The sequence below is a fragment of the Schistocerca americana genome, chromosome 1 (genome assembly GCF_021461395.2).
Source record: "Schistocerca americana isolate TAMUIC-IGC-003095 chromosome 1, iqSchAmer2.1, whole genome shotgun sequence".
Taxonomy (NCBI): Eukaryota; Metazoa; Arthropoda; class Insecta; order Orthoptera; family Acrididae; genus Schistocerca; species Schistocerca americana.
Window position 1 is genome coordinate 809,974,879 of NC_060119.1, and position 25,558 is coordinate 810,000,436.

Sequence of the window (25,558 nt, forward strand, 5' to 3'; positions counted from 1 at the left end):
AAATTGTGGGCATCTGTTGTCCTCTATCAGTTTTAAAGGAACTGGGGATGAAGCATGAAAATTGAGGTCTGTCCCTAGAAAATGACGGCGTGTTGTCACCTTAGTTTAATGATTAAAAATATACAGGAGATCTGCATTGTTGTGCCATCGGCTGGATGGGGTATCGGGGAGGCAAATGGTGGAATAATGAGGGGCGTCATTTTTAAGTTCTCGCCTAGGGCGGCGAAACATCTAGCATCGGCCCTGGATAAGCAACGAACTAAGTTGAGGGGGAGGAGAGAAAGGAAACGGTAACCACAGCGCGTCCGCTTCAAGTTTCCATTGTTGCTAGAATGCGGTTTGCCGCTGTCAGTGAATGGGAATGACGGCGGTTTGCGGAGTACGGCGATCGGCGTATCGAGAGCGGTAGTAGCGGAGCGCTGAGGGGGGATGGGTTGGGGGATGGGTTGGGGTAGGGGGCGCGCCGGTCTGGGCGGCGCTGGCGCTGGCTGTATCGATTGCGCGCGCCTCGCCGCGGCGACACAGTCCGCGCCGTCCAGTCTCACCGAGACCGCGCCGCAGGCTGGACGCGCGCACTGCGGCCCTGCTGCCCACGTGCCTCCGGGGACGCACTAGCAGGTGAGTCACAACGGCCTTTCCGGCCCCTCCCAGCCGCCACCGCGCCGCTCTGCTCGCGCCCGCCACTCTAGACCACTTTCACCCGAGTTCATCACTTTCGACGAGCGCCTATGCCACACCCATTCGTCTTTCACACTAATGGAGGAAAATCTCACTCTCCGTACACGTACCACGTTCACTGTGACATACTTGGGTATTTTGTTCGAGATAACTGCTGCAGGTTAACCCTGAAATAACTTATCTGTGCATTTCTTTTCTTCTGGTAAAACATTCTGGGAAATCTCAGCTCAGCCGTACATCTTTCCTCACTAATGTTCCACAACCTTCTACTGTTTCATATCTCCACGCCCGCATGGTTGAACGGTTGTCAAATGTCTACGATAAAAGTAAACTTCAATCGTTAACGGAGTACTTTCAACTGCATTCCAGCCAGTTTCGGAGACTTCCACCCGCAGTAGAAAGAATCGACAGCGGCGATTGCGCGTCGTCGCTATTGAGAATGCGTGAAGCTCAGGTAACGGGACACGAGGGGGGGTTCTTCTTCAATCGATGGCGGAGAGCGCGAGTACGGAAGTCGGCAGCCGGTGTTGCGTGCAAAGAGCAGAAAGGGTCACCGCCCGTGACTCATCTGAGCTGTCGATAACGCCAGCGCAGCTATTTAATGCCCTGCCGCAATAACCTGTACACGCGTCAACTATCGGAGCTTATCAGATGGAGTGATCCAGTAACCTTTTGTGCACCTGCATTTCTTTTCTTTAGCACCCACTACTGTTCCTGTTTACGCACAAAATTTTTAAGCCAATTTCTCCTGACTACAACACACAAATACCTTTACCTTCGAAATATAGCACTGTTTTTAAGTCTTGATACCTACCGCAATTTCGATTTAGTCTGCTTAAATGTTATTAATAAACGAGATTTGAAAATTTAGGGACAAAGAATAAAGCACAGTTAAGTTCTTACATCTGCAACAAAGGAGAGGCCATTCAGAAATCCAACTCCCTGTAACAGGATATTTCAGGGAAATATTACATGTGTGTAGATAGAACTGCAGAGTCAACCTGAAATCTTGGATTGGACAGAAGCAATTACCACAAGAAAAGGCACGACTAACCTGTGATAAGGGCGGTTCTTGTGTGCCGTACTTATTATCACCGCATTAAAATATCGGATTTTCGAGACAGGAAATCATGGTTCTACTACAGATAGTAACGAGCGTACATATCTATGACTTATGTCAATTCTGATTAACTAAAAGATGACTCGTCTATTTATTACTAGAGTGCGGTAAAATAAATCAAACTTAATTGCTACCATGGCTACCTGAAGCATGATTCCTGAGAGCAAGAAATTAAATTTTAGGCACGCTTTCATGACAGTCGAGCGCACTAGTACACAGAGCCGCACAGAAGAACCGATGGCGTCACGATATCTGATGTCCAACAAGTGACGCTACAAAGCAAGCTAGGGTTTACTTAGGCAATGTCTTTTCCTTACGATACAGGTATCTTGAAGAGTCTATTGACTGACGTATTTGAATGTGCAACAGAAACGCCTTCCATCCTGCAACTTTTTGATCTAACAGAAGCAGGCGAGTAAGCCGGTTTGCCCGCAGGTCGAGAGCGGGTTCGCGATGTCTGAGGAAGGGGGCAGCGCAGAGGGCTCCGGCAGCAGCTGCGGCGAGGAGGAGGAAGACGAAAGCGAGGAGTGCCCCGTCACCAGCGCCTGGATCGCCGAAGTCATCGCGTCGCACAAGGGGCACCAGCAGGTGTGTGTGTGTGTGTGTGTGTGTGTGTGTGTGTGTGTGTGTGTGTGTGTCTTTTCCGTATAGTCTGGAATGAAAGTAGTTAATTTTTCACAACTGCAGCAACACGGAATGCTATTATCTGATCAAAGAATACGGAATCATACCTCAAAATGTCACTTTTGGTATCCTAGCTGTAACAGGAGTAACTTACGGCTGCTTTGCTCTAAGTTATCCTTGTGAAAACAAAAAACCGATAGCTAAAACAAAGTCAAATGAGCGTGACCCATCAACGTCCAAAGTTATTTTCAAAATCCTCTTTGTTACACCATAAGTCCGTGTGTAGCCATTTCGGTGTCCTCTCTCTTTCTTCAGCTTTGTAACTATTTATTTCGCAAATTCTTCGCTGTTTAGATGTAATGTCTTCCTCGATTCTTTGCTGCTTAAATACCAGACGAGACACACTAAATGAACGCTTAACACAGTGCTATTCCGACATAAAACTACAATGGAAGTGGCGTACACGCTGTTGCAACACTCAGAGTGCGGTGGTGCTCAAAAGGTACTGACACTATTTACACAATACTCACTGAGCAATTCAACAAAATTTCTAGGAATATAATGCAAAATGACAACCTTCTTTTATAAACCAGTGCATTACACGTTCGTTTCGTGGTGTCGGGGAAGACAAACCACACACTGCGACACAGTTTTTGCCCCCCCCCCCCCCCCCGCCCTAACGCCTAGTCGGCCCTCCACTCCCTGACCGCCCCCGTGCGAGCAGGTGGAGGTGGTGGACATGTGCATCCGGCCGGGCTGCGACGCGGCGGACGCGGTGCTGAGCGACATCGTGGCGGTGCGCGCCACCTACCGCCACCAGGCGGACCCCGCAGATCGCTCCGCCGCGCTCATCGTCAAGCTGCTGCCCAGGGAGCCGTTCAGCAGATACTTCGTCACCGAGGCGCAGTTCGACTTGCGTGAAATCAAATTCTACACCCAGGTACGTTGCTCTCTTCCCTCACGTCTTCACCTTCTTTTCGCGCCTCAGACGGGTTTTCTAGTGCAAACAGCTACTGCGAGCATTTGACCTCTACCACATTTTTTTATGCGGCATTACTTTTCAATGTCTACAACCGGGGCAGTGCTCCACAGCATGTAGATTAGCCAACATATTTTATAATGCCGCGACTAACCTGTCGCTTAGGAGAGCGTACAAATCAGATAGTCAACAGTTATCTCGGTGACGCGATAACCAGTGTCGTGGCTCATAGGGGCAATGACGAATGAGCAGCCACACCTGCACAAGCTCACGATGTTAAGCGCTCCTCCTGAATGAAGTTGCCCTCGACAGATTAGAGCAGTGATAGCTGTGATCCTCCAAGTAATGTAGACAGTTCAAGCAATGTACCAGTTCAATCTGAGCTCCTAGGCGTAGGAGAGTGGTTAAGTACAGCAGTCATGAAGTTTGGTTTGAACACCACAGTGTTTGACTACACTTCATTGTATTGCTGACAATATGGCCATGCTTTTCTCCAACCTCTCTGGTCACTCAGTCAGTTACATGGCGATACTATTCAACGCGGAAGTCTAAGAGCTGTGTACAAAGCGATAAGCGGCACAGCACTTTCGAGATACCTCCGCGCACGCGCGCGTGTGCGTGTACGTGAACAACTATCCGGACTGTGTGTGCAACGCCATGAAACGCGACCGAAAGTTGTAAACTAAAGAGCGGGTAGCGCTTCTGCAGGAGGAGCTGTGGTCTGTCCGGAAAAACATCGCCTCTGCCGTGGACTGTATCAGACTCCGGCACTGCAGTGCAACGTTATATGCGTAGACTCAGTCTGAGTTCCATGCATTACTTTTATTAGTTACTAATTTTTTTCCGTATACTATTAATTTGTTTAGTGGAAAACACTCCCCAGGCGTAATTGCGCACAACGTCAGCAATGATTCAAAAGGCGCGATGCTGAATGGTCTGTATGAGCTTGTAGAACAGCTTCTAGGTGGTGATGGTGTTTGTTTATGGCGTTCAACGTCATGGTTACCAGCTCCATTACGAATACTACAAGAGATGAATGTGGTTAAAATGTGACATGCAGACAATGCTTGAGCTAGACAATGTGTCTCCCTCTCCGTACACACACACACACACACACACACACACACACACACACACACACACACACACAGAGAGAGAGAGAGAGAGAGAGAGAGAGAGAGAGAGAGAGAGAGAGAGAGAGATTCCTAACGGTTCAAACGCCAACAAGAAGAGTTGCCACAGCCCTTGTCTTAAGACGTACTATTAAAGCCGCGGAACTGTGAATCTGGAAATTGAGGTTGGCTCATCACTTACATGACTGGCTGAGCCAACCATCCTATGCAAGCACTAAAATCTCACGTCTTGACAGTTTACACAGAATGTCGGACACAACATAAAATCTTTGAACAAGAACCAGAGTCGTCTGATTCTCACTTAAAACTGAGGGGTGGTCCATTTATAAACCGGCTCGTGCTATCTTGACAATGCGCAGAACGCACCCAGTTAAAATGCGGCGAGTCGCAGACGAAGTGAGGAGTAGCCAGCTCGCGCTTCCGTTTACAGACACTATAGCAACCCGAGATAGATGAATGATGTCATACAGTGCTTGCCGGCCACGACCTCTTAAATGGAGAGACAGCCGTCGCCTTCCGCGCCATAAACGAGCCGGATCTGCTGGCAGCGCTCCGGCAGCGGCGTCGGACGCGTCGCCTTTAGCTGAGCGCTGTACTGGTGAACAGAACATGCACGGTAGGCGCGGCAGTGACAAAAGCGCGCCGGACGCGGCGCTTCCGGCTGCAGGTGGTTCCCGAGCTAGAGGCGTTCGCGCGGCGGCAGGCGGGCAGCGGCGCGGACGCGGTGCGGCTGCCCATCCCCGAGTGCTACCACGCGCGCTACGTCCCTCCGGAGGCCGAGACGGAGCCCGGGCCCGACGGCGAGAGCGTGCTCGTGCTGGAGGACTTGCGCGCGCGCGGCTTCGGCGGCGCCGACTTCTCTCGCGGACTCTCGCTGCGCCAGGCGCACGCCGCACTCGCCGCCGTCGCCAGGCTGCACGCCCTCTCGCTGGCACTCAAGGTCAGTGCTTTGCACTCTGTCAACGTGTTTGTTTTTTTGTTTTGTTTTTTTGTTTTGTTTTTTTTTAAGCGAACTGTTTCCTCCCTCGCCGAACCTCTTCAGAATGCCGAGCAGCATTAGTAACGAACAACACCCTTTTCTCCTGACTGCAGGTGAAGGGTGACGGGGAGGGCAGCGGACCGGTGTCGCTGCCACAGCGGTACCCGTTCCTGTTCCAGACGGCGCGCGCCACCGACTCCTACCAGCAGCTGGTGGAGCGCGGCCTGCCGCAGCTCGCTTCCTTTCTCGAGCGCCGCCCGGGTCTCGAACCCGTACTGGCGGCGCTGCTCGCGCTGCGGCCCCGCACCAAGGACATCATAGCCAGCCTGCTCGCGCCGCAGGTGACTGAGTGTACACTTACCCTCTTAACCACTGCTTAGCCAAAATATCAAATAAAAATCTTGACCTAGAATTGTTGTGTTTAGTCCTAAGACTGGTTTGATGCAGATCCCTATGCTACTCTATCCTGTGCAAGCCTCTTCATCTCGAAGTAACTACTGCAACACACATCCTTCTGAATCTGCTTACTGTATTCATCTCTTGGTCTCCCTCTATAATGTTTACCCCCCTCACACTATCCTTCAGTACTAAATCGGTGATCACCTGATGTCTCAGGGTGTGCCGTATGCCCTGTCAACAGATCCATTCTTTTAGTCACGTTGCACCACACATTTCTGGTCTCCCAATTCTGCTGAGTACCTCCTAATTAATTACATGAACTACCCACCTAATCTTTAGCGTTCTTCTATAGCACCTCATTTCCAAAGCTTCTACTCTCTTTTTTCTCTAAATGTTTATCGTTGATGTTCCGCTTCCATACAACACCTCCAGAACAGACTTCCTAATGAATGTTCACTGTTCGTATACGCGACTATGTCGCAGCTGGTGAGACTTCCTAACACTTGAGTCTATATATTCGATGTTAAATTTATTTTCTTCAGTAACGCTTTTCTTGCCATAGCCAGCCTACATTTTATATCCTCTCTACTTGGGCCATCATCAGTTATTTTGCTGCCTAAATAACAAATCTCATCTACTACTTTATGCGTCTCGTTTTCTAATCTAATTCCTTCAGCACTATATTCCATTATCCTCCTTTCCTTTTGTCGATGTTCATCTTACACTATCCTTTAAGACATTACTGCTTGAACCAACTAACCTTAATAATTTTGGAAGTAAATACAGGTTGAAACAGAATCAAGTGTCTACTTTTGATAACCACTAGTGTAAATTTTTACCGATGGGAGACACGTTATTTAGTAACATTGTACCCAAATCTGAGGTAACGCGGAAAGATGGGGAACTCATTCGTTTCGGCGTGAACTCCGAAATAGTTGGGAGGTGTCACGACAAATGGATGTGGGTGAACTGGCTGCTAGTAACATTCGTGTTCTGCCTTCGTTCAAACAGATACTGAATCGATATGACTGGGCAGGATAGGGTGGGAATTCGGATAGAGAACAAGATTTTTTTTTCTAAAATTTCTGGAATTGACTGTGGTATTATGAACTTCAAACATCTGGATTTACGATTGTACCAGCCTCATAATGTACTACTAAAACGTGACGAGTTAGTAATGCGACGAACATGATACTTACAGGGCAGTTGTAACAGCAAAGTAGGGTTTCACTGCTGTCCAATGGAACCAATTTTGTACCTATCCCATTCTTCCAACCAGGGCCTTTTCTACCATAAGGAAAAAGGAAAGAATAGGCGGCGGCCTAAGGCCGCAAAATTTTTGGGCGGAAAAAAGTAATTTCAAATTGAAGGAATTTAGGACAAAGGATAAAAATTGAGAACTGTCACCAGAAAAGAAGCAAGCCTGGCCACCTTTGTTTAATAACCAAACGAACAATGCGAGATTTGCATTGTTAGGCTGTCGGGTGGTGGTGGTGGTCATCATTTTTCAATTCTCGCCTAGGGCGGTAAAACACCTAGCAGCGGCCCTGCTTCCAACCAGATCAACTGCTGATTTCGTACATCACGTGAACGTAACTGCACACGGCACTACTCTCTCCTTTGCCCCCCTCCCCCAACGTGCACGTCCAAATTATTATAAGCTTCCTCAAATAATAATGGTTTTAGACTATATGTCTGTGACCCGCAAAATAATCGACTGTGCCGGCAGGAGCCTCTGGCGCTGATAACGCACACAGACTTCTGGTGCAACAACTTGCTGTTCCGCGGCGGCAACGACGAGGGGGAGCGCGGGGGCGAGCCCGAGGAGGAGGCGGGCGGCAGCGGCGGCGCGTGCGAGTGCGCCGTGCTGGACTGGCAGATGGTCACGTACAGCCGGCCCACCAACGACGTGGCGCTGCTGCTCGTCAGCTCGGTGGGCACGGCGCTGCGGCGCGAGCGCACGGCCGAGCTGCTCGACGGCTACTGGTCGGCGCTGACCGCCGCGGCGCGCAGCCTGCGCCTCGACGTGCAGCGAGAGCTCGCCTACGACCGCCAGCGCCTGCAGGCCGACTACCGCCGCTCGCAGCTGCTCGCGCTGCTACTCTGCATCGGCTCCGTCGACGTCGCGCTCGGCGACCCGCTCACCGAGCAGCGCCTCATCGACGTGCTGCACGACCTGCACGCCGACGGAGTCCTCGACGCCGAGGACCTCTAACCCAGTGGCTACCTCTCACTACTGGCCCCCACCTCTCATCGGCACCCGACTTCCGAGTGTCCGACAGCCTCCGGACTAAGATCACTAGCATCGCCAGAGCTTGACAGACGAGCATCAATCTCAAGTTACCGACAGCTCTGTGCCGTGTAAATGGAACATCGCCATCAGATCGCATCGTCGTCGTCAGAGTGCCACACCCGTGTATCCGGCGCTGAGGGGTCTACGGCCGACTGCGTGTCGCGAAATCTTGCTGTGCTTAGGGAGCTAACGTCTGCCAATTGCGAGAAGTGCAGCGCTACGAGTGATGTGCCGGTAGCTTATCAGTAGAAGCTAAACCAACCGCTTCTTACATAAAATCATTGCATTAATCATCGCTTTATGTTGCTATTTCTTTCAGTCTCTCTTCCCATAACACTGATATGTTTTTCTTATCAACTTTCTATGGTAAACGTGCGCTCTACCTATAAACTTTTTCATCTGTATTGTTTTTCCACGACAGTTTAATTCCCCGAAATAAAGTGCTTCTGCAGCTGTTTCCCGGGAATATGAGCTGCTGCATTGTGATACCACCGTGTTTCTTCATCTGAACTACAATATGTGTCAACTGTTTAAAAAAGTGCGCTCCACATACCTGTCAGCTATATTTGGTATACGCAAGTTCAGTCGTATGTTTGTGAACATATAATAATGGTAAACAAAAGAAATGGTAATTTGCATGCTAAAAAGTGTCAAGAAAAACTGCTGTATAGCGCGGAGATAACTCAATTGCTATACAAAATGCGATTACGTATTGTGTTCCACGTGTGCTTTGACGGGACCAACGGTCGCAATTACGTCCCGAGCATATACACCAAAAGTTACGTAACGCCATTCAGGTGAGCAATAGAAGCAACGTCTGTTATTCTGCAAAATATTTTAGAATCAAATGTCAAACTGTTTTACTCAGTTTAAGGGAATAAAAGTATAACTGTTTCATAGTGTTTCATATTGTTCTACTTTCTTTTCTTTCACTCTGCTTAAAGCCGAAAATTCCTCTGCGTACTCCTTTGCACCTCTGCACTGTTCAACCATCTACAAGGCGAGAATAATATATCGAAATTTACACACTTTTCTCTGAGCTATAAGCATTTAAACGGCAGTGTATGCTAATAAAACACATCTACACAATTCCTGCTTTAGTACTATAAAATTTGTATGTAATTTAATAGGTTCATAATTTTAACATTAGAGGAATGGCAACACCTATGCTTATCTGGGACTACTCGCGGGCATTCTATTAGTACTTACTTTTCCATCCACTTACTATACTTCGGAGAAACAATGAGTAATTACCAACTACTAAAAGTCTACAAAAAATACAGTGCTGTACTTCGGACTCCCATACAGTGATACTAGTCTACAAATTCTTGGGCAAATTATGTTAGTATGAAAGTCTAATACTTAAGTTAGAAATGCTACACTTCAGCTTCAAAACACATACTTTAAGACATATACAATCTAATGCTAATAATTTTCCCCCTGTTATCTATGTCGTGGCTTGACATTTACAAGTAACAGCAAAGAAAGCGATAACGTAACTCCACACGACGAAAAACATGACATCAGGAAAAAGATGCACAACTAATTCTGAGGTTATGGCATTTCCTTTTCCCGTATCAAGTGGAATAACAAAATTAGGACTTACAAATCGTTGCGAAAACCACTAATTCCTGTCACTTGTGGTGTTATATGACGACAGTGACTGGAAAAACCACGATTGTCCGCAGACTAAAAGAGGGAAAAGATAGACATACTTGAAAGGCAAGACGACGACAAGAATAACTCTCACAGCGTCCTACCTGTAATGCAGAAGACATTCACTAAAATTATCTCAAACCGTATTCACCTGGCACAGACAAACATTAGATTATAGCCATGCAAAAGAACCAGCTGGATTTGCAACTGTATACAGCACACCGGACAATTTGCAAGTTGTGAACCAAATTAAAGAACAGGGCAATGAACATAAATTGCCGTTTTATCTGGGATTTACAGATTCCAGTTACTAAGTGTGTCTGGTAGCCTTTGAGAAACTAGGAATTGATATAACCTATGCCAGTGTGCTCACTAAAATAAGCAGTTTCTATTAAACTTCATCAGAATAAAGACAATTTCAGAACAGCAGTTTCTATTAAACTTCATCAGAATAAAGACAATTTCAGAACAAAGAAGAAACAAGTGTCAAACAAGAAGATTCTTAATCACAAAAACATTTTCAAGAGATCTTACGAAACTTTCAAATCGTTAAACTGGGTAAACTAGGAAGGAATGTGTGTTAATCAAACATATTTGCACGACTTTACTTGATTCCACTGTATTGCCTAGAGTACAAGTAAAATTCAAAAGAAATGGAAAACATGCTTGAAAGAGTAGCTTAAAATTAATTAGAATAAGAATAAAATAAATTAGAATCAAGATATCCAAAAGAAAATACCACAAATTGACAATTAAGACAAAGAGATAGTTTACGATTTTTTATATTTAGAGCAGTTGAATGAAGCAACTTTATGGGCAGTGAAAGAAATATTCAAACCGTAGCTTTCGAAGTGTCTGAAAAGAAAAGTTTGCATTCACTTTCTATACCAGTATGGACTTTTCGATGTGAGTCGGATTCTTAATGCGAAAACAATTCGAAAACTAATGGCTGCTCATCTAGCAACGAAAAATCCATCTTCGGAATCAGTAGGAGAGAAAGGAATAAATATATGGGTCAGTGATCAGACTGGACTAGAAGACTTAATTGAGAGAGTAATACAGATTAAATGTAGTATTTTGGTTAATGGATGGTAGCTAACAGCATACGAAATTAAGAACACGAAAAACCCTCAGAAATGAAGAAATCAAGAGTATCACTTTAGACATAATGATTTAACAATGTAGACAAAAAAATGTCACCGCCACACACGCGAGTATAACGTTTTATGCATTAAATGTCAGCTAAATTAAACCAGCCTGGGACCATGAAAAAAGGAGGTTCTTGCTTTTTTTTCATCCACCACAACTCTTAAAACGGCGTGCAATAAAAAGTGAAAAAACAGCACATTCACATTTACCACGAGAAGGATAGGTTCGTGCGATAAAGCTTTATCACCTTCGCGAAATGGCGAGCGAAGAATTGAGAATATGATACACCGGAAAACATAAAATGACTAGTTGCAAGGTTTATTCAGAATTGAGGGCGGAATTGAGCGAGACTGAGGACGGCGTGAACCCGGCGTCCAGACGAAGGAAGAGAAACGCCGTTGGCGTGGGAGACGCGCTGCGCTGCGTGCATGCCTTGCCGCTGCACGTTCAGCCCCTCGCTGCTCCCCCGTCCGCCGGCCCTTCATTAAAACGTTGCGCCCCTCAATTACGAGCTGCACGCTGCGCTCCGATAACCTCTGTCACACCGCGCGTATCGACCCATGGCACAGCTGCCCAACTGGCGAAGACCATTCACATTCTACAATCAAATGTGTCCGCCACTGATCCAATGCCTGCAACACTTCATTCATTTACAGACAACAGTTAAAAGCAAAAATTACACCATTTCGCTTTACAGGCGCCTCTCGCTGATTTTCGTCGTCGACCATAGCCACAGACAAGGGTAAAGTGATAAGTATTCTGACTGTCAATGAAACACTTTACTTCAGAGGTTCCCATCCTTTCTAGGATCATTACCCCTGAGTGCAAACACACATTAGCTAGTACTCCCCCCCCCCCCCCCCCCCAAATGAACATTAGCACCTTAATGAACATTAGCACCTTATTAAACTTTAGAACGAAAAAGAATTGTCTTTAAAGACTTATTTTTAATATGACGAAATGTACATGCTGCTTAGTTTTTGTAGGTGTTTCATTAAACCTCAAACTAAAGAGTTAATGACACAATTTGAACTACTTACTGTGACAAACCTTTTTTTTACAGAATGATGAAGCAATTCTCGGTGCATCCCAAGTGCTCCATCTCAGGAAAGAGAGCCAACTATCCACAATGAGGGTAGACACTTGTCACAAAACATGCTTCGTCTCCACTGCTCCTCTCCTCACCCACACCCGACGTACCCATTTTAAATCAACCAAGATAAAATGTGTGCACTACACTTACTTCTGAACCGACAGAAATTGGACGACTTTAGGCTGCCAATGCTTTGTGTCTGACACTAATATTAATAATAATACTAACAATTAATAACAATACTATTGTGTGAGCCCGAAAGCAATCTGGCAGCCGCTACATAGTTACTGTTGCGTTGTGCTGTCAATTCATTAATCTTTTGCGAAGTGAATAATGATGAAATTTCTGGACCACTGCTCGAAGTATGCACAATTCAGAGTCGGCATTGTTATGAGATACGTACGCATTAGTGACGTGTACGTGTCAATTTTACTGTCGTAAATGCGCTGTACACAGTAAAACTGTGTGTGTAATGGGCGAACCATGTGCTGAACATGTTGTTCATATATTCCTGCTCTAGCTGAAATGCACTCGTTTTTGAGGCAGTTCCCTTTTAGTTCAGTGCACTTTAGCCCTTCCCCCTCCCCCTCCCTCCCCCCCCCCCCCCCTCTCTCTCTCTCTCTCTCTCTCTCTCTCTCTCTCTCTCTCTCTCTCTCCCTCCCCATCAGATGTCCTTAGATGCGTGTATAAGTGTGAAGATAAGAAAGCGTATAGTCAGGTAAACAGGGTGTACGTTCCAAAAACCCGTATCCCAAATTCTTCTGTTTTCGTAACGTCAAAGTATCTTTCTGGGAAGATAAAAGACAGGAAGCCGCAGAAACATGTCTCGCTCTTCGCAGGTGACAACAGCGCTTACTCTTCGATGCCAGTGTGTTAAGCGTTGAGACCCAGAACAACACACACTTATTAGTTGATCTCAGGTGAGAGCAACTAAGTGCTGGGATATTTGACGACTATCTAGATATTTTAGATCTCTTTTTATATTAATTATACCTGCAAGTCTACTTCACGTCCAATAAACATGGTCTTATCTCCATCCCGCATCTTCGAGAACATTACCCCAATTTAAGTTTTTGTGATGGAGCTGTCAGATATCACTATCTCTGGAAGTAGATATTTCGATAGATTATAGTTTTACTGACATTTCAGATACGTTTACTGCGAATATCCTCTTTACATTACCTTCTTTGTTTATGTTAAAATATAATTGTAGTGGGCTACCGTCATTCTTATCTAACCGTCGTTTCTCTAAATGCATTGGCACCAGTTTCACACTTTGGTTTTCAAATTGTACATACAAAATAAATATAATAGTTTTTTTCATTTAGCATTAGTTTTTCTTTCTGCGCCTGCAGTTATCCTCGTCGAAAACTCTGACGCACTTTCTAAACAAACATCGTTCAAAAAAAAAATGGTTCAAATGGCTCTGAGCACTATGGGTCATCAGTCCCCTAGAACTTAGAACTACTTAAACCTAACTAACCTAAGGACATCACAAACGTCCATGCCCGAGGCAGGATTCGAACCTGCGACCGTAGCGGTCGCGCAGTTCCAAACTGTAGCGCCTAGAACCGCTCGGCCACACCGGCCGGCCATCGTTCAACACCATGTCCGAAATACCGTTTGAAGTCTCTAACTTTTCGCAAAACCATCAAGACACTAAACCAAAATTTCCACAAAATGATAAGCAAAGCAGGGCTATTTTTTTCTTAAAGTCTAACGGCATGTAAGATTTCTTAGGAAGTCAATAATGGAACGGTAGTTACCGCTCATCGCGAAAATAGCTGGGCATGTATTATCGTGAAGGCGAGATCATCAGTTCGAACCCAATTCTGCGATTGTTATGTGGCATCGGAGGTGGAGGTGAGTTACTACCTAACGCTTCCAAGAGTTAGTGTTCAGTATTGAGTCCCGGTGCGACACTGTCTTAATATGTCGGGAAATTTTGCAGCAGCGCACGCAACACATCAGAGTGACTACCAGTATTCTAAATACTAAACATTGTTTGCACTACACTTCCGATACCCGTTAATTTGGCTTTTGGGGTTACATAGAATGTCTTCCCTTTTTCTCCATCAGTACAGCTGTAATCTAATCTGTGGTCATTTCATATCTGCAGTGTGTGTGTGTGTGTGTGTGTGTGTGTGTGTGTGTGTGTGTGTGTGTGTGCGCGCGTGCGTGTGCGTGAGAGAGAGAGAGAGAGAGAGAAGAGAGAGAGAGCTGCGCTACTTTAAAGTGGTTGACGCAGTTGTTTACACTTGTCACAGTGACAATTACATGTGCGGCAGCTCTCTTGTCTAATCACGGTAAGTATGATATCGTAAGGCGTGCACTTTCATGCTACATCCAGCTACGACAAAAATACGTAAGAGGCATCATTAAATTTAGCAATCTGATTTTTCCTTTATATGCCCAGTGCACACAGAGAAATGTAATTTATTGAAGAAGTATTTTATATTGTTAATACTGGGTTTTGGAACAACGAAGGGTGCTTTACACATGGAGGACTTTAAGAATCCTCTTTCAAATATACTGTGTTACTAAAGAAGTGCTCTAGGTATAAATGAAGGCCATAATCTATGGTTAATCCCACAATCTCCCAGCAAAAATGCTTAAGGATCACGCTATTTCACCCTAAACAATTCATTAACAGAACCACAATAAAAAAAACTTGAAACTGATATCTTCATGGTGTTCTATAACCCCCTTAAATGGAATTCTTTCTTCATTTTTTTAAAAAGGCAGAAATGTTTAGAAACTGTACATAAAACACCAAAAGTTACTCCCCTGCGTGGAGAGAATATTTAACGTGAAGTTCATGAACGTCCCACCACAATGCCTCGCTCTTATAGTCAATACTCGGCACCGTCCCCTACCCATCTGCCTACCTGTTTTTAAAATAGCGTATCGAACAGAGAACAGAGCTTTGCATGTGGGAAGCATCCACGTGTGAAACTAACTATTTCGGTCTTCAGACCGAGAACAAACTGGTGGACAGTTTGAGTGGCGCTTCCTTAAAAAGTTTGCTGCGACACCACTCTGTAACTTACTACACGTTAATGTTTACGTCATGATAGAGATCACGGATAAGAGAGAAAGAAAGTACAACCGACTACCTGCAGTAGATTTTTCCCAGAAAATACCGCACTGCAGCACGAGAAGCTTGTATCGTGTTCTTTATAGTACGTATCATCAGCACTGGGTGCGCCGCTAAGTATAATCACAAGTAATTAATAACTCACAACCAGGAAAGAAACGCTGCTGGCTGGCTCTATACACAGAAAAAACAGACGACATGAAATTTAACTGCTTATACATAAAAAGGAAGGAAATATGTATCTACATGTGAAAGGAAGAGCGGGATATATGGAGGAGAGGTAAGACAATCATAAATTGAAGCAGAATCGGGCCAGTTCATAGTAATAGGAAGGAAGTATCACCAACAACAGGAGAAATCCACATGAATAAATGTGAAACATATTTCTCGGAAATATTGAACAAATAGGAAACAGAAAAGGCATGCGAAATGAAAGCAACGGAGACCGCATACACCACCGAAAAAGTAACTACCAAAACTCTGACAAGCAGACGAGGAAGAAACAAGAGAGCGGTGGGCCCAGACAAAACTTACTTGGAACATCTCAACGATGTCATCAACAGCATGGAGGAACTACGGAACGACCTGATGAACATGCGCTACAGACAGGAAAAATCCCTGAAACGCGGAAACAGCGACAATAAAGATCATGTACAAAGGGAAGGGAGACAGAGCGTGATCGGATCAGCAGTACGAGAGGGTGTACAGAAGGCACTAAAAGGACTAGAAACTTAGGCAAAGGAAAATGACAAAGTAAACCACGACAACGCAGATGATTCTAGCATTGCTTAAAAAAAATAATAATAATAAATAATAACAATAATAATAACGAAGACTGGATTAGCAATGAAGAACAAATCCTGCTTCGCTATAAGGTTGGTTAACGATGATTCATAGAACTTTCTGAGCTAATCTGTCGCATATCTGTGTTCAGTAATCCCGTAACATCTTTTAAAGCTGTTCATATCAGATGTGTTATACGTGACTGATAGTCTTCCGATACTGCTACATGTACAGGTGGGGCGGGGGGGGGGGGGGGGGGGGAGGTTAGAATCTCTCTTTTGTCTTAGTCAATATTTCAGTGTACTATCGTAACACCCTTTCACCAAGGGAATATTTCATAGTTTCATCGATATGCACACATTATGGAACTATCGAGGAGAATTTCATGAAAATAACTTGTGGCATAATAACTGTTAAAAAGAACCAAGACCTTGCAGTTCAGGAAAGAAAAGTTCCTGCGCTATATCTACTATATAATAGTAATTTCTGGACTAAATGCTAATGTGACTGGCTAACTCTATGGACAGACGAACAGTCACTGAAGTATAACTGGTAGACAAACTTGTCACGTAACAAGGGCGAAAACTCCTCTTATTGCTGAATTCGTAGCAAGTTTTTGTTTTCTTGCGTGATGTGTGTCCTGTAAGTCTTTTTACGAATACTGAGCTCAACGGTTAGCACAGAATCTTTTTACATATACGTCACTGTGCAAGGTGGAGAGTATATTTTACCAATATTATGGATTTTTTTTGCTATTTAAGTACTGAATGGAGGAAAACTGCCACTGACCGCACCCAAATCTCTTATCTTATTCTGATGATCCCTAATCGAGATAAACTATGGTGGTAGTATAATAGTCGCACGATCTTCTTCGCGTGCAGATCCTCTAAATTTACCAAAAAAGGTTTCACGAAAACTACGACGCCCTGCTACGAAAGATTTCCGTTTCAGTCCCCCAACCATTTCTCTTACACTTTAGTGTGGGCTCTACCGATCAGTCCACAAAACCTACCAGCGGGTTCTTTTATTTTGTTCGATGGTTACTGCACCTACTGATATGGGCTTCAAATAAGGGATTAAATGGGGGGGGGGGCGAGAGAGAGAGAGAGAGAGAGAGAGAGAGAGGAGAGAGAGAGAGAGAGAGAGAGAGAGAAGGGGGGGGGGGGCGAGAGAGAGAGAGAGAGAGAGAGAGAGAGAGAGAGAGAGAGAGAGAGAGAGAGAAAGGGGGGGGGGGGAGGAGCCAACGAAACAAGAGAGGCGCTTTGTAGCAAGGAGAAGGTTACTGTTTGAAATTCCTACGCGAACGATCGAAGAAGAATCAAGTAACATATTACCTCCTCCCACACACTTCTCCTGAAACGGGCACGACCACAAAATCAGATGAATCAGAGTTCATAAGGAAATTTATAGGCAGTCCACTGTTCCCATGCACCATTCGCGAATGGAAACAGAATAATGAGGAGAAGGGGGTAGTGGTATCAGAAGTACTCTCCTTCACACCGTTAGGTGGGTTGCTGAGTATGTATGTCGATGCAGATGTAGGTTCTGCAACAGTACTCTTATAATTGACCGCACTCCGTCCTTTATGTTATTTCATTTCAGATGATTTTTTCCCACAAGTCTTTATCCCGTTTCACATCTTTTCTGAGTATTACTCCTAAATACTTGAACGATGTTGACACGCTCAAGATGTTCACCACTAATCCTACAATCAGATAACATCACATTCCTTCTCTTTGCTGCGAACGTTCATTGCACCAAGAGGAAATTTTGTCAGAGTCTTTCCGCAATTTCCCTGCGATCGTTCAACAACGATACTTTTCTGTACACAACAGCATCTTCAGCGATCAAACTTTTCTGTCTGATAAATCTTTTATGTAATTACGCTTTGAGGCACATCCGATGCTACTTTCGCCGTCCAGTATTGCTGGGTTCTAGAAGGTCAAATATTTCTCCAGTCAATCATGTATTTGCGAAGATACTCCATATGATTTTTTTCCTCGCTAAATGTATGCGAATTCCGAAGTGTTTCACTGCGTTGTTTCATGTCAATTCCTTTGGTTCAAATGGCTCTGAGCCACTATGCGACTTAAACGTCTGAGGTCATCAGTCACCTAGAACTTAGAAACTAATTAAACCTAACTAACCTAAGGACATCACACACATCCATGCCCGAGGCAGGATTCGAACCTGCGACGTAGCGGTCGCTCGGTTCCAGACTGCATCGCCTAGAAGCGCACGGCCACTCCGGCCGGCCATGTCATTCCTTTAGCACTCTTTCTGCATCCAATAATAAACGACACATTCAGCTCTCAATAGTGTGGCGTTCTTCTAAAATACGATGAGACTCCTCCAGGCGTATAACTTATTTTCTGTCGTTACAAAATTTAGGGACTTCGTAGACTAAGGTGATCAAGAGTTTACCCTCTAGGAAAGCGTAAATAAAAACCGTATGTTGTGGAGATGAGATCGTTCTAAATGTTTATCGACCTCTGGACTTCAAGATTTCTGAGTGGAAAAGCCCTTGGCCGGCCGCGGTGGTCTAGCGGTTCTGACGCTGCAGTCCGGAACCGCGGGACTGCTACGGTCGCAGGTTCGAATCCTGCCTCGGGCATGGGTGTGTGTGATGTCCTTAGGTTGGTTAGGTTTAAGTAGTTCGAAGTTCTAGGGGACTTATGACCTAAGATGTTGAGTCCCATAGTGCTCAGAGCCATTTGAAAAGCCCTTGGCCAATTCCCCCTTCGCGAGTTTACCGCGGCGCGCTGAGTCCTACGCTCTGGATAGGTGTTTGCGTCCCGTTGCGCTGCGTGCGCACGGCGCAGCGCGCCCTTTCACAGCCCACGTCCGGGGAGAGATCGAGATGGCAGAGCACCACGGAGCCGCAGCGTGCCGATCGATGTAGAGTTTAAGGACGAGGGGCCCGAGGCACTACGAAACGCTGCCCTGCTGTTGCCAGGTGACTGCATCCGCCACCTTCCGGCACCTCTCCACGAGTACCAACCACTACAGAATACGATTATATTTACTCAAGCATACGTTATCGAAAGAAGTTAATTGGAAACGCTTGCTACAAAAGACTGGCGCTGACCAACCATAGGATGTGTAAATAATCCACCATGTAGGGCCTCAAAAAGAAATCTAAGTAACCTCTCTAACTGTCGTTCTGCCACAAAGCGTAGAGATGTCCGAGGTGAGCGAAATTTTTGACGTCTCGCTACAAACTTCATAAAATAATTTGAAGCAGTCCGCTCGGTAAGCCTGTGTGTCTTCGTTACCGGACTCTTTCACTAACTGCAGCGTACTTTAGCGCATTGCCCCATAAATTTGACCGTAGTTCACGAGATGCTGAGTGCTTCTCCACCACTCTTTACCTGCCTTCCAATGCATGCTATAATGCTTCATTTAGCAGTTTCTTGGATCTAAAGGCTCCGCCACCTGATGCCTACAGCGTCACTGTTTTGGTCAAGTCACAAAAAAACAAACCTATAATTTTTGACAGGAGCCGCGTCCACACAGGTCGCGCGACGCAGAACAGAATAGCACAGAGCGACGCGCAATGGAGCAGGGCTCGTAGGTGCCCAGTACGGTTCCACTGTGCGAACGTACGCGTCAGTGAAAATGACAGGGGAAACACTGAAAACAGTTACCTTCAAAGTTTTCTACCACCAGCTGAAGGCGGAAAAACGCAGGAAACACCGTCAGTGGTGACACCAGAGCTGAAAAGTCTGAAGATATGAGGAGGAGATACCCGTAAGGGATAAGTATATCGATGATAATATTCGCTGCTGACACTGGTATCCTCAGTGAGGAAATCTTATAGGATATACTGAATAGAATGCCGGCCGGAGTGGCCGAGCGGTTAAAGGCGCTACAGTCTGGAACCACACGACCGCTACGGTCGCAGGTTCGAATCCTGCCTCGGGCATGGATGTGTGTGATGTCCTTAGGTTAGTTAGGTTTAAGTAGTTCTAAGTTCTAGGGGACTTATGACCACAGCAGTTGAGTCCCATAGTGCTCAGAGCCATTTGAGCCATTTTTGAACTGAATAGAATGAACAGTCTACTGATCACAGAATATGGACAGAGTAAACCGAAGAAAGAAGAAAATAGCGAGATGTAGCAGAAATGAAATTAGCGAGAAACTTACCATAAATATTGGAGATCACGAAGTAGATGAAGTTAACGAATTCTGTTACCTTGGAAGTACAATATAATGGACAATCGAAAAGTTCCCGTTCGAAGGCCATACAATCCAGAACCAGTCTGCAAATCAGGCAAAAACGCCGTGAACATTGAGGCAATCATCCCACCAACTCACCACGGTGAAGATAACACATTTGGTACAACACCGTGTCCTGCTGCGTGAACAAATCCGTAACTGCTTGCTGCACATCCTCGTCCGATGGGGATTGTCGACACCCCAAAGTCTTTTTTAATGCATCGAAGGCGAGATAATTGCTTTGGGAGAGATCAGGACTATAGGACGGATACTCGAGTGTCTCCCACTTGTCCCTAATGTCCCAGATTGACCGACGTCTAGCGTCGAATGGCGACCAGCACGGAACTCGGCACGCCATTGCACAACGGTGGTTTTCGACAGACATGCTGCCCCACAAACATTTTTCGTTCTCCGACGAATGTCTTATAGTGTTTGTCCTCCGGCAGTCAAGAATGGAATAGCAGCACGTTGGTCCTGTTTGGACGCATTTGGTAATAACGTCGCGCTAGTTCATGTTTTCGTATTTACTACACGTATGTCAGAAAGACACGAGTGCCACAATAATCCCTTGTTCACATGTGGGTGCTTATGTACTCGCACTGAGGTGGCACTACTTTACATACGCTGCAACAACATTCTCAAATGGGAACTTTTTAAACCCCCCCCCCCCCCCCCCCAATAATATATGGAAGACGAAGCAAGGACGACATGCAAAACAGACTATCACAGTCATAGAAGCCATTCCTGACCGAAAGCAGCTTTCTAATATCAAACACCGGACTTGATTTGATAAAGAGATTTCTGAGGATGTACGTTTCGAGCACAGCATTGCATGAAAATGAATCACAGACTTTAGGAAACTCAGGAATGAAGAGAATCGAAGCATCTGAGATGCAGTGCTATAGAAGGATACTGAAAATTAGGCAGACTGATAAATTGGAGTGGGGGGTCGTCATCTGTATAATCGATAATGAAAGAAATGCGTGGTAAGCACTGACAAGAAGAAGGATGATACGACATGTCTTAAGACATCAGGGAATAACTTCCATGGTACGAAAGGAAGGAGCATAGGATAAAACTGCAGGGGAAGGAAGAAAGTGGAATACAGCCAATAAACACACTGACCGACAAAAATTGCTACATAAAGGGAGGGAGTTGTGCTAAACGAAAGTTGGTAGGTGTGTTTCTATATCTGAAGGATGATATCTATTCAAATTTCGTGCCAGTCACTTAGAGTGAGGATGAAAATCTGGTTTACTTTAAATCCACGCCGTAAAGGTGAGCGTTAGTTACCTTTGACATTGGATGTGGTGAGCTGTTGGTCAAGAATTCATTTAAGACGACAAAGACATCATTATCAACACATCACTGAATTTGAACTAGGTCATGTAGTAGGGCTACAAAAAGCTGTATGTTCCTTCTGTGATCTTGCAGAAAGATTTGGCTGGAATGTAGCCACTGTTCATTATTGGCAGCGGTGGTCACGAGAATATGCGGCCGCAAGAAGACCGAATGCAGATGGTGACGCGGCACTACCGAGAGGGAAGACCATCACATGTTTGGCGTATGGCTCTGGTGCAAGTTACTGAACTTGCAGCAGCTATTTCAGCAGCAGTTACTTCAAGGGCAGCTCCATGCCAGATGCCATGTAGCAAGCATTCCACTGACCCCAAACCACGGCCACTTGCAACTTCAGTGGTGTCAAGTGTGAGCTCACTGGAGGGCAGGGCAGGGTGGAGATCTGTTTATGTGGTCCCTCTGCTGCAAATTCGCTGGACCTGTATATAATTGCCTCCCCCCCCCCCCTCCCCCACACACACACACACACACACACACATATACACACCAGGATGTTCTGGGTTCAATGTATGTGCTGTGATGGTATTGCAATTTTAAAGGTTGCTTGTGTGACAGGATACAGCCACGAGTGCAGTTGGGAAAAATGCTAATATGGATTATCCACAGAAGGCTGGTTGAAGTCCACGTAGAGAGATGGACCAATTGTGGACTATACGCAAGGTGGCATGTGATGAGAGCAAAACGTATTTACAGTAGCAGCACTCACTGCAGTCAACCATCTGGATGCAAGCAAGCTGAATTCAGAATGAGCGAATGAGGCTGGTGGCAGCTGCACTCTCCGTTTTTATAGCCTGTAAGTAGTTTTATTTCCATGGGCTTCTGACCATAAAATAGGTCCATTATCAAACATAGGGAGACTACACACTGCAGCTGAGTGAAATGCGCACATCTTTTGATGACTTAGGTTTCACATTCTGCGTCAGTTCCAACTGTCAAAGGCCGTTGTTGCTACATCCCTGTGCCCCACAAGGAGAATAAGAAGTCGTCTGAAATGTTATGTAATTTTTAACATTTGCCAACATTTACTGACTTTTGATCCCAACTGAAATCCAACTGCACCCATCAATTAATCAGTACTTTAGGAATCTGGTGAATTTCGGTCTCCTTTATTCGAAATCTGTATTCAGAGATTATTTCACAACTGAAATATAAGGATCCTTGAAATAAAATTAACTGCTCTAAAACGAATTCACCCATGGCCTGGCTTCTAGGAAAGGATCCAGAACCTATAATTAGATGAAAGATATATTTATTATTAATAATGAATTCTCTCTGTTAGAAGCAATGCAAGGATCTTAACAAAAACGAGTCTGGGGAGGGTCGCTGTGTTACAAAAGAAGTGCTATTTAATTAAATTAGATTTTGTTCATGGAATCAGATTAGGAAATAAGATACTAATAACAGTAGACGAGTTTTACTATTTGGGCAGTAAAGTAACTGATGACTGCTGAAGTAGAGAGGATATAAAATGCAGACAGTAACAGTAAGATAGATTTATGAGGAAGACAAATTTGTTAACTCTGGATACAAAAGAAACTTCTCGGGGAGTCTTTTGCTGAAGAAGAATTCATAATATTAGACAGGTATATTATATTACTAATGAAGACAACTGCACCAAATCAGCGATAAAAGAGCTTCATGGCACAACTTGACTAAAGAGAGCGATATATTGCATCTCCTTTTCCATTTTATTGTGGTTTTCAGTCCAAAGACTGGTTTGATGCTTGCCCTCCATACTACTCATATCCTGTGAGAGCCTTTTATCCCTGAATAACTACTGCAACCAACATCCTACTGAATCTGCTTATTGTATTCACATCTTCGTCTCCCTCTATGATTCCCTCCCCCCCCCCCCCCCCCCCCCAAACACACTCTCTTCCCTCCAATACTACATTGGTGATCCCTTGATGTCTCAGAATATGTCCTACCAACTGACCAACTGATCCCTTCTCTCGGTCAGGTTGTGCCACAAATTTCTTGTTTCCCGAATTGTATCCAGTACCTCCTCATTAGTTATGTGATTGACCCATCTAACAGCCAACATTCTTATGTAGCACCACATTTCAAAACCACCTCTTCTCTGCTTGTCTAAACCATTTGTTGTCCACATTTCACTTCCACACAAGGCAATACTCCATACAAATGCCTTCAGAAAAGATTTCCTGACTGTTAAATCCACATTTGATGTTGACAAATTTTTCTTCTTCAGAAATGCTTTTCCTGCCATTGCCAGTCTACATTTTATATCCTCTCTACTTGGGCCATTGTCAGTTATTTTGCTGCCCAAACAGCAAAACTCATCTACTACTTCAAGAGCCTCGTTTCCTAATCTAATTCCCTCACATCCCCTGATTTAATTCAACTATATTCCATTATCCTTGTTTTGCTTTTGTTAATGTTTATCTTACACCTGTTCCTTCCAAGACACTGTCAATTCTGTTCAACTGCTCTTCCAAGTCCTTTTCTGTCCATGACATAATTACAATGTCATTGGCAAACCTTGCAAACATGACTTATTAAACTGACAGTTTGGTAATTTTCACACCTGTCAGCAACTGCATTCTTTGGAATTGGAATTACTACATTCTTCTTGATGTATGAGGGTATTTTGTCTGTCTCATACATCTTGCACACCAGATGGAAGAGTTTTGTCATGGCTGGCTCTCCCAAGGCTATCTGTAGTTTTGACAGAATGTTTTCTACCCCCAGGGCCTTGTTTTGACCTAGATTTTTCAGACCTCTGTCAAATTCTTCTCGCAGTATCATATCTCCCATCTCATCTTCATCTACATCCACTTCCCTTTCTTTAATGTTGCCTTTAACTTCATCTTCCTTGTATAGACCCTCTATACAGGGTGAAAAGTATTTAAACCGACAAACTCTGGGAGGTTGCAGGGGACATCAAAACAAATATTTTTCCCTAATGTCATTTTTCCTATGAGGATTATTTAAACCGGTGGAGGCATTATTACGCTCTTCACTTGTTAGAGGCCGTATTCCGATCTTCAGTTGTCAGAGGGCAACTGCTGTCCACCAATTTAGTAGTGCATTGTCTCCGTTTGTTAATTGAGAGATACACGTGGAGTGAGTACACTGAGATCGTTGGAGCGTACTACGTAGCGCACCACAACGGACGAGCTGCACAGTGGGTTTATCAGCAACAATATCCTAATCGCCATATGCCGCATCATACGACCTTTGGTGCTATATACCAACGTCTGCGTGAGACCAGGTCATTTAGCAGATTACCTGAACAGGGATGCCGTCACACTGTAAGAATGCTGCAATTTGAGGAAGCTGTCTTGCAGCATATGGAGCGGGATCCTTCAATCAGCACTCGTGCAATTGCACGTTAACATGGGGAAGAATCAGACGAATGTAAGAACAATCCTTCGAGAGCAATTGTTATTTTCATTTCACTTACAGCGTGTCGACAACCTGGAACCAGTTGATCATCCACCCAGAGCACAGTTTTCACAGTGGTACCTGGAACAGTGTGAAATGCATCCTACACTTTCATCCTCTGTGTTGTTTACCGATGAAGCAGCTCTTCATTAATGTGTGGGTCGGTGTTGTTGGGGACTGTTTAATTGGGCCGTATCTGTTACCTAGGCCATTAAATGGCAGGCACTATTACAATTTTATCGCCACAGCATTGCCAGAATTGCAGGAAGACGTCCCGCTCCCTACAAGACAACGCATGTGGTTCCAACGTGATGGGGCGCCGGCACATTTCAGTCATTGTGTGCGTCGATTCCTGGACCGACGGTTCCCAGAAACGTGGATTGGCAGAGATCATCCTGTATCATGGCCTCTCGATCCCCAGATATGTCCCCTCTGGACTTTTTTGTGTGGGGAGAGATGTGCAACTTTGTTCACGCAACTCCTGTTGCATCAGAAGAGGATCTGGTTGCCCAGATAGTAGTAGTAGCAGCAGCAGCAGCAGCAGCAGCAGCAGCAGCAGGAACAATTCACGATACTCCTGGGGTTTTTGCCCA

At 45.0% G+C, this 25,558-nt stretch overlaps 2 protein-coding genes across 2 annotated transcripts in view; one reads left to right on the forward strand and one right to left on the reverse strand.

Moving 5' to 3' along the window:
• Positions 1–25,558, reverse strand: part of LOC124612751 (E3 ubiquitin-protein ligase RNF19A-like) — a 190,608-nt gene that overhangs the window by 34,075 nt on the left and 130,975 nt on the right. The window lies entirely within an intron of this gene.
• Positions 518–9,107, forward strand: LOC124612760. The gene is made up of 6 exons (XM_047141157.1): positions 518–618; positions 2,234–2,386; positions 3,147–3,362; positions 5,202–5,474; positions 5,627–5,854; positions 7,642–9,107. Exons 2-6 carry the CDS (start codon positions 2,252–2,254, stop codon positions 8,125–8,127), a joined length of 1,338 nt encoding a protein of 445 aa, XP_046997113.1. The 5' UTR covers positions 518–618; positions 2,234–2,251; the 3' UTR covers positions 8,128–9,107.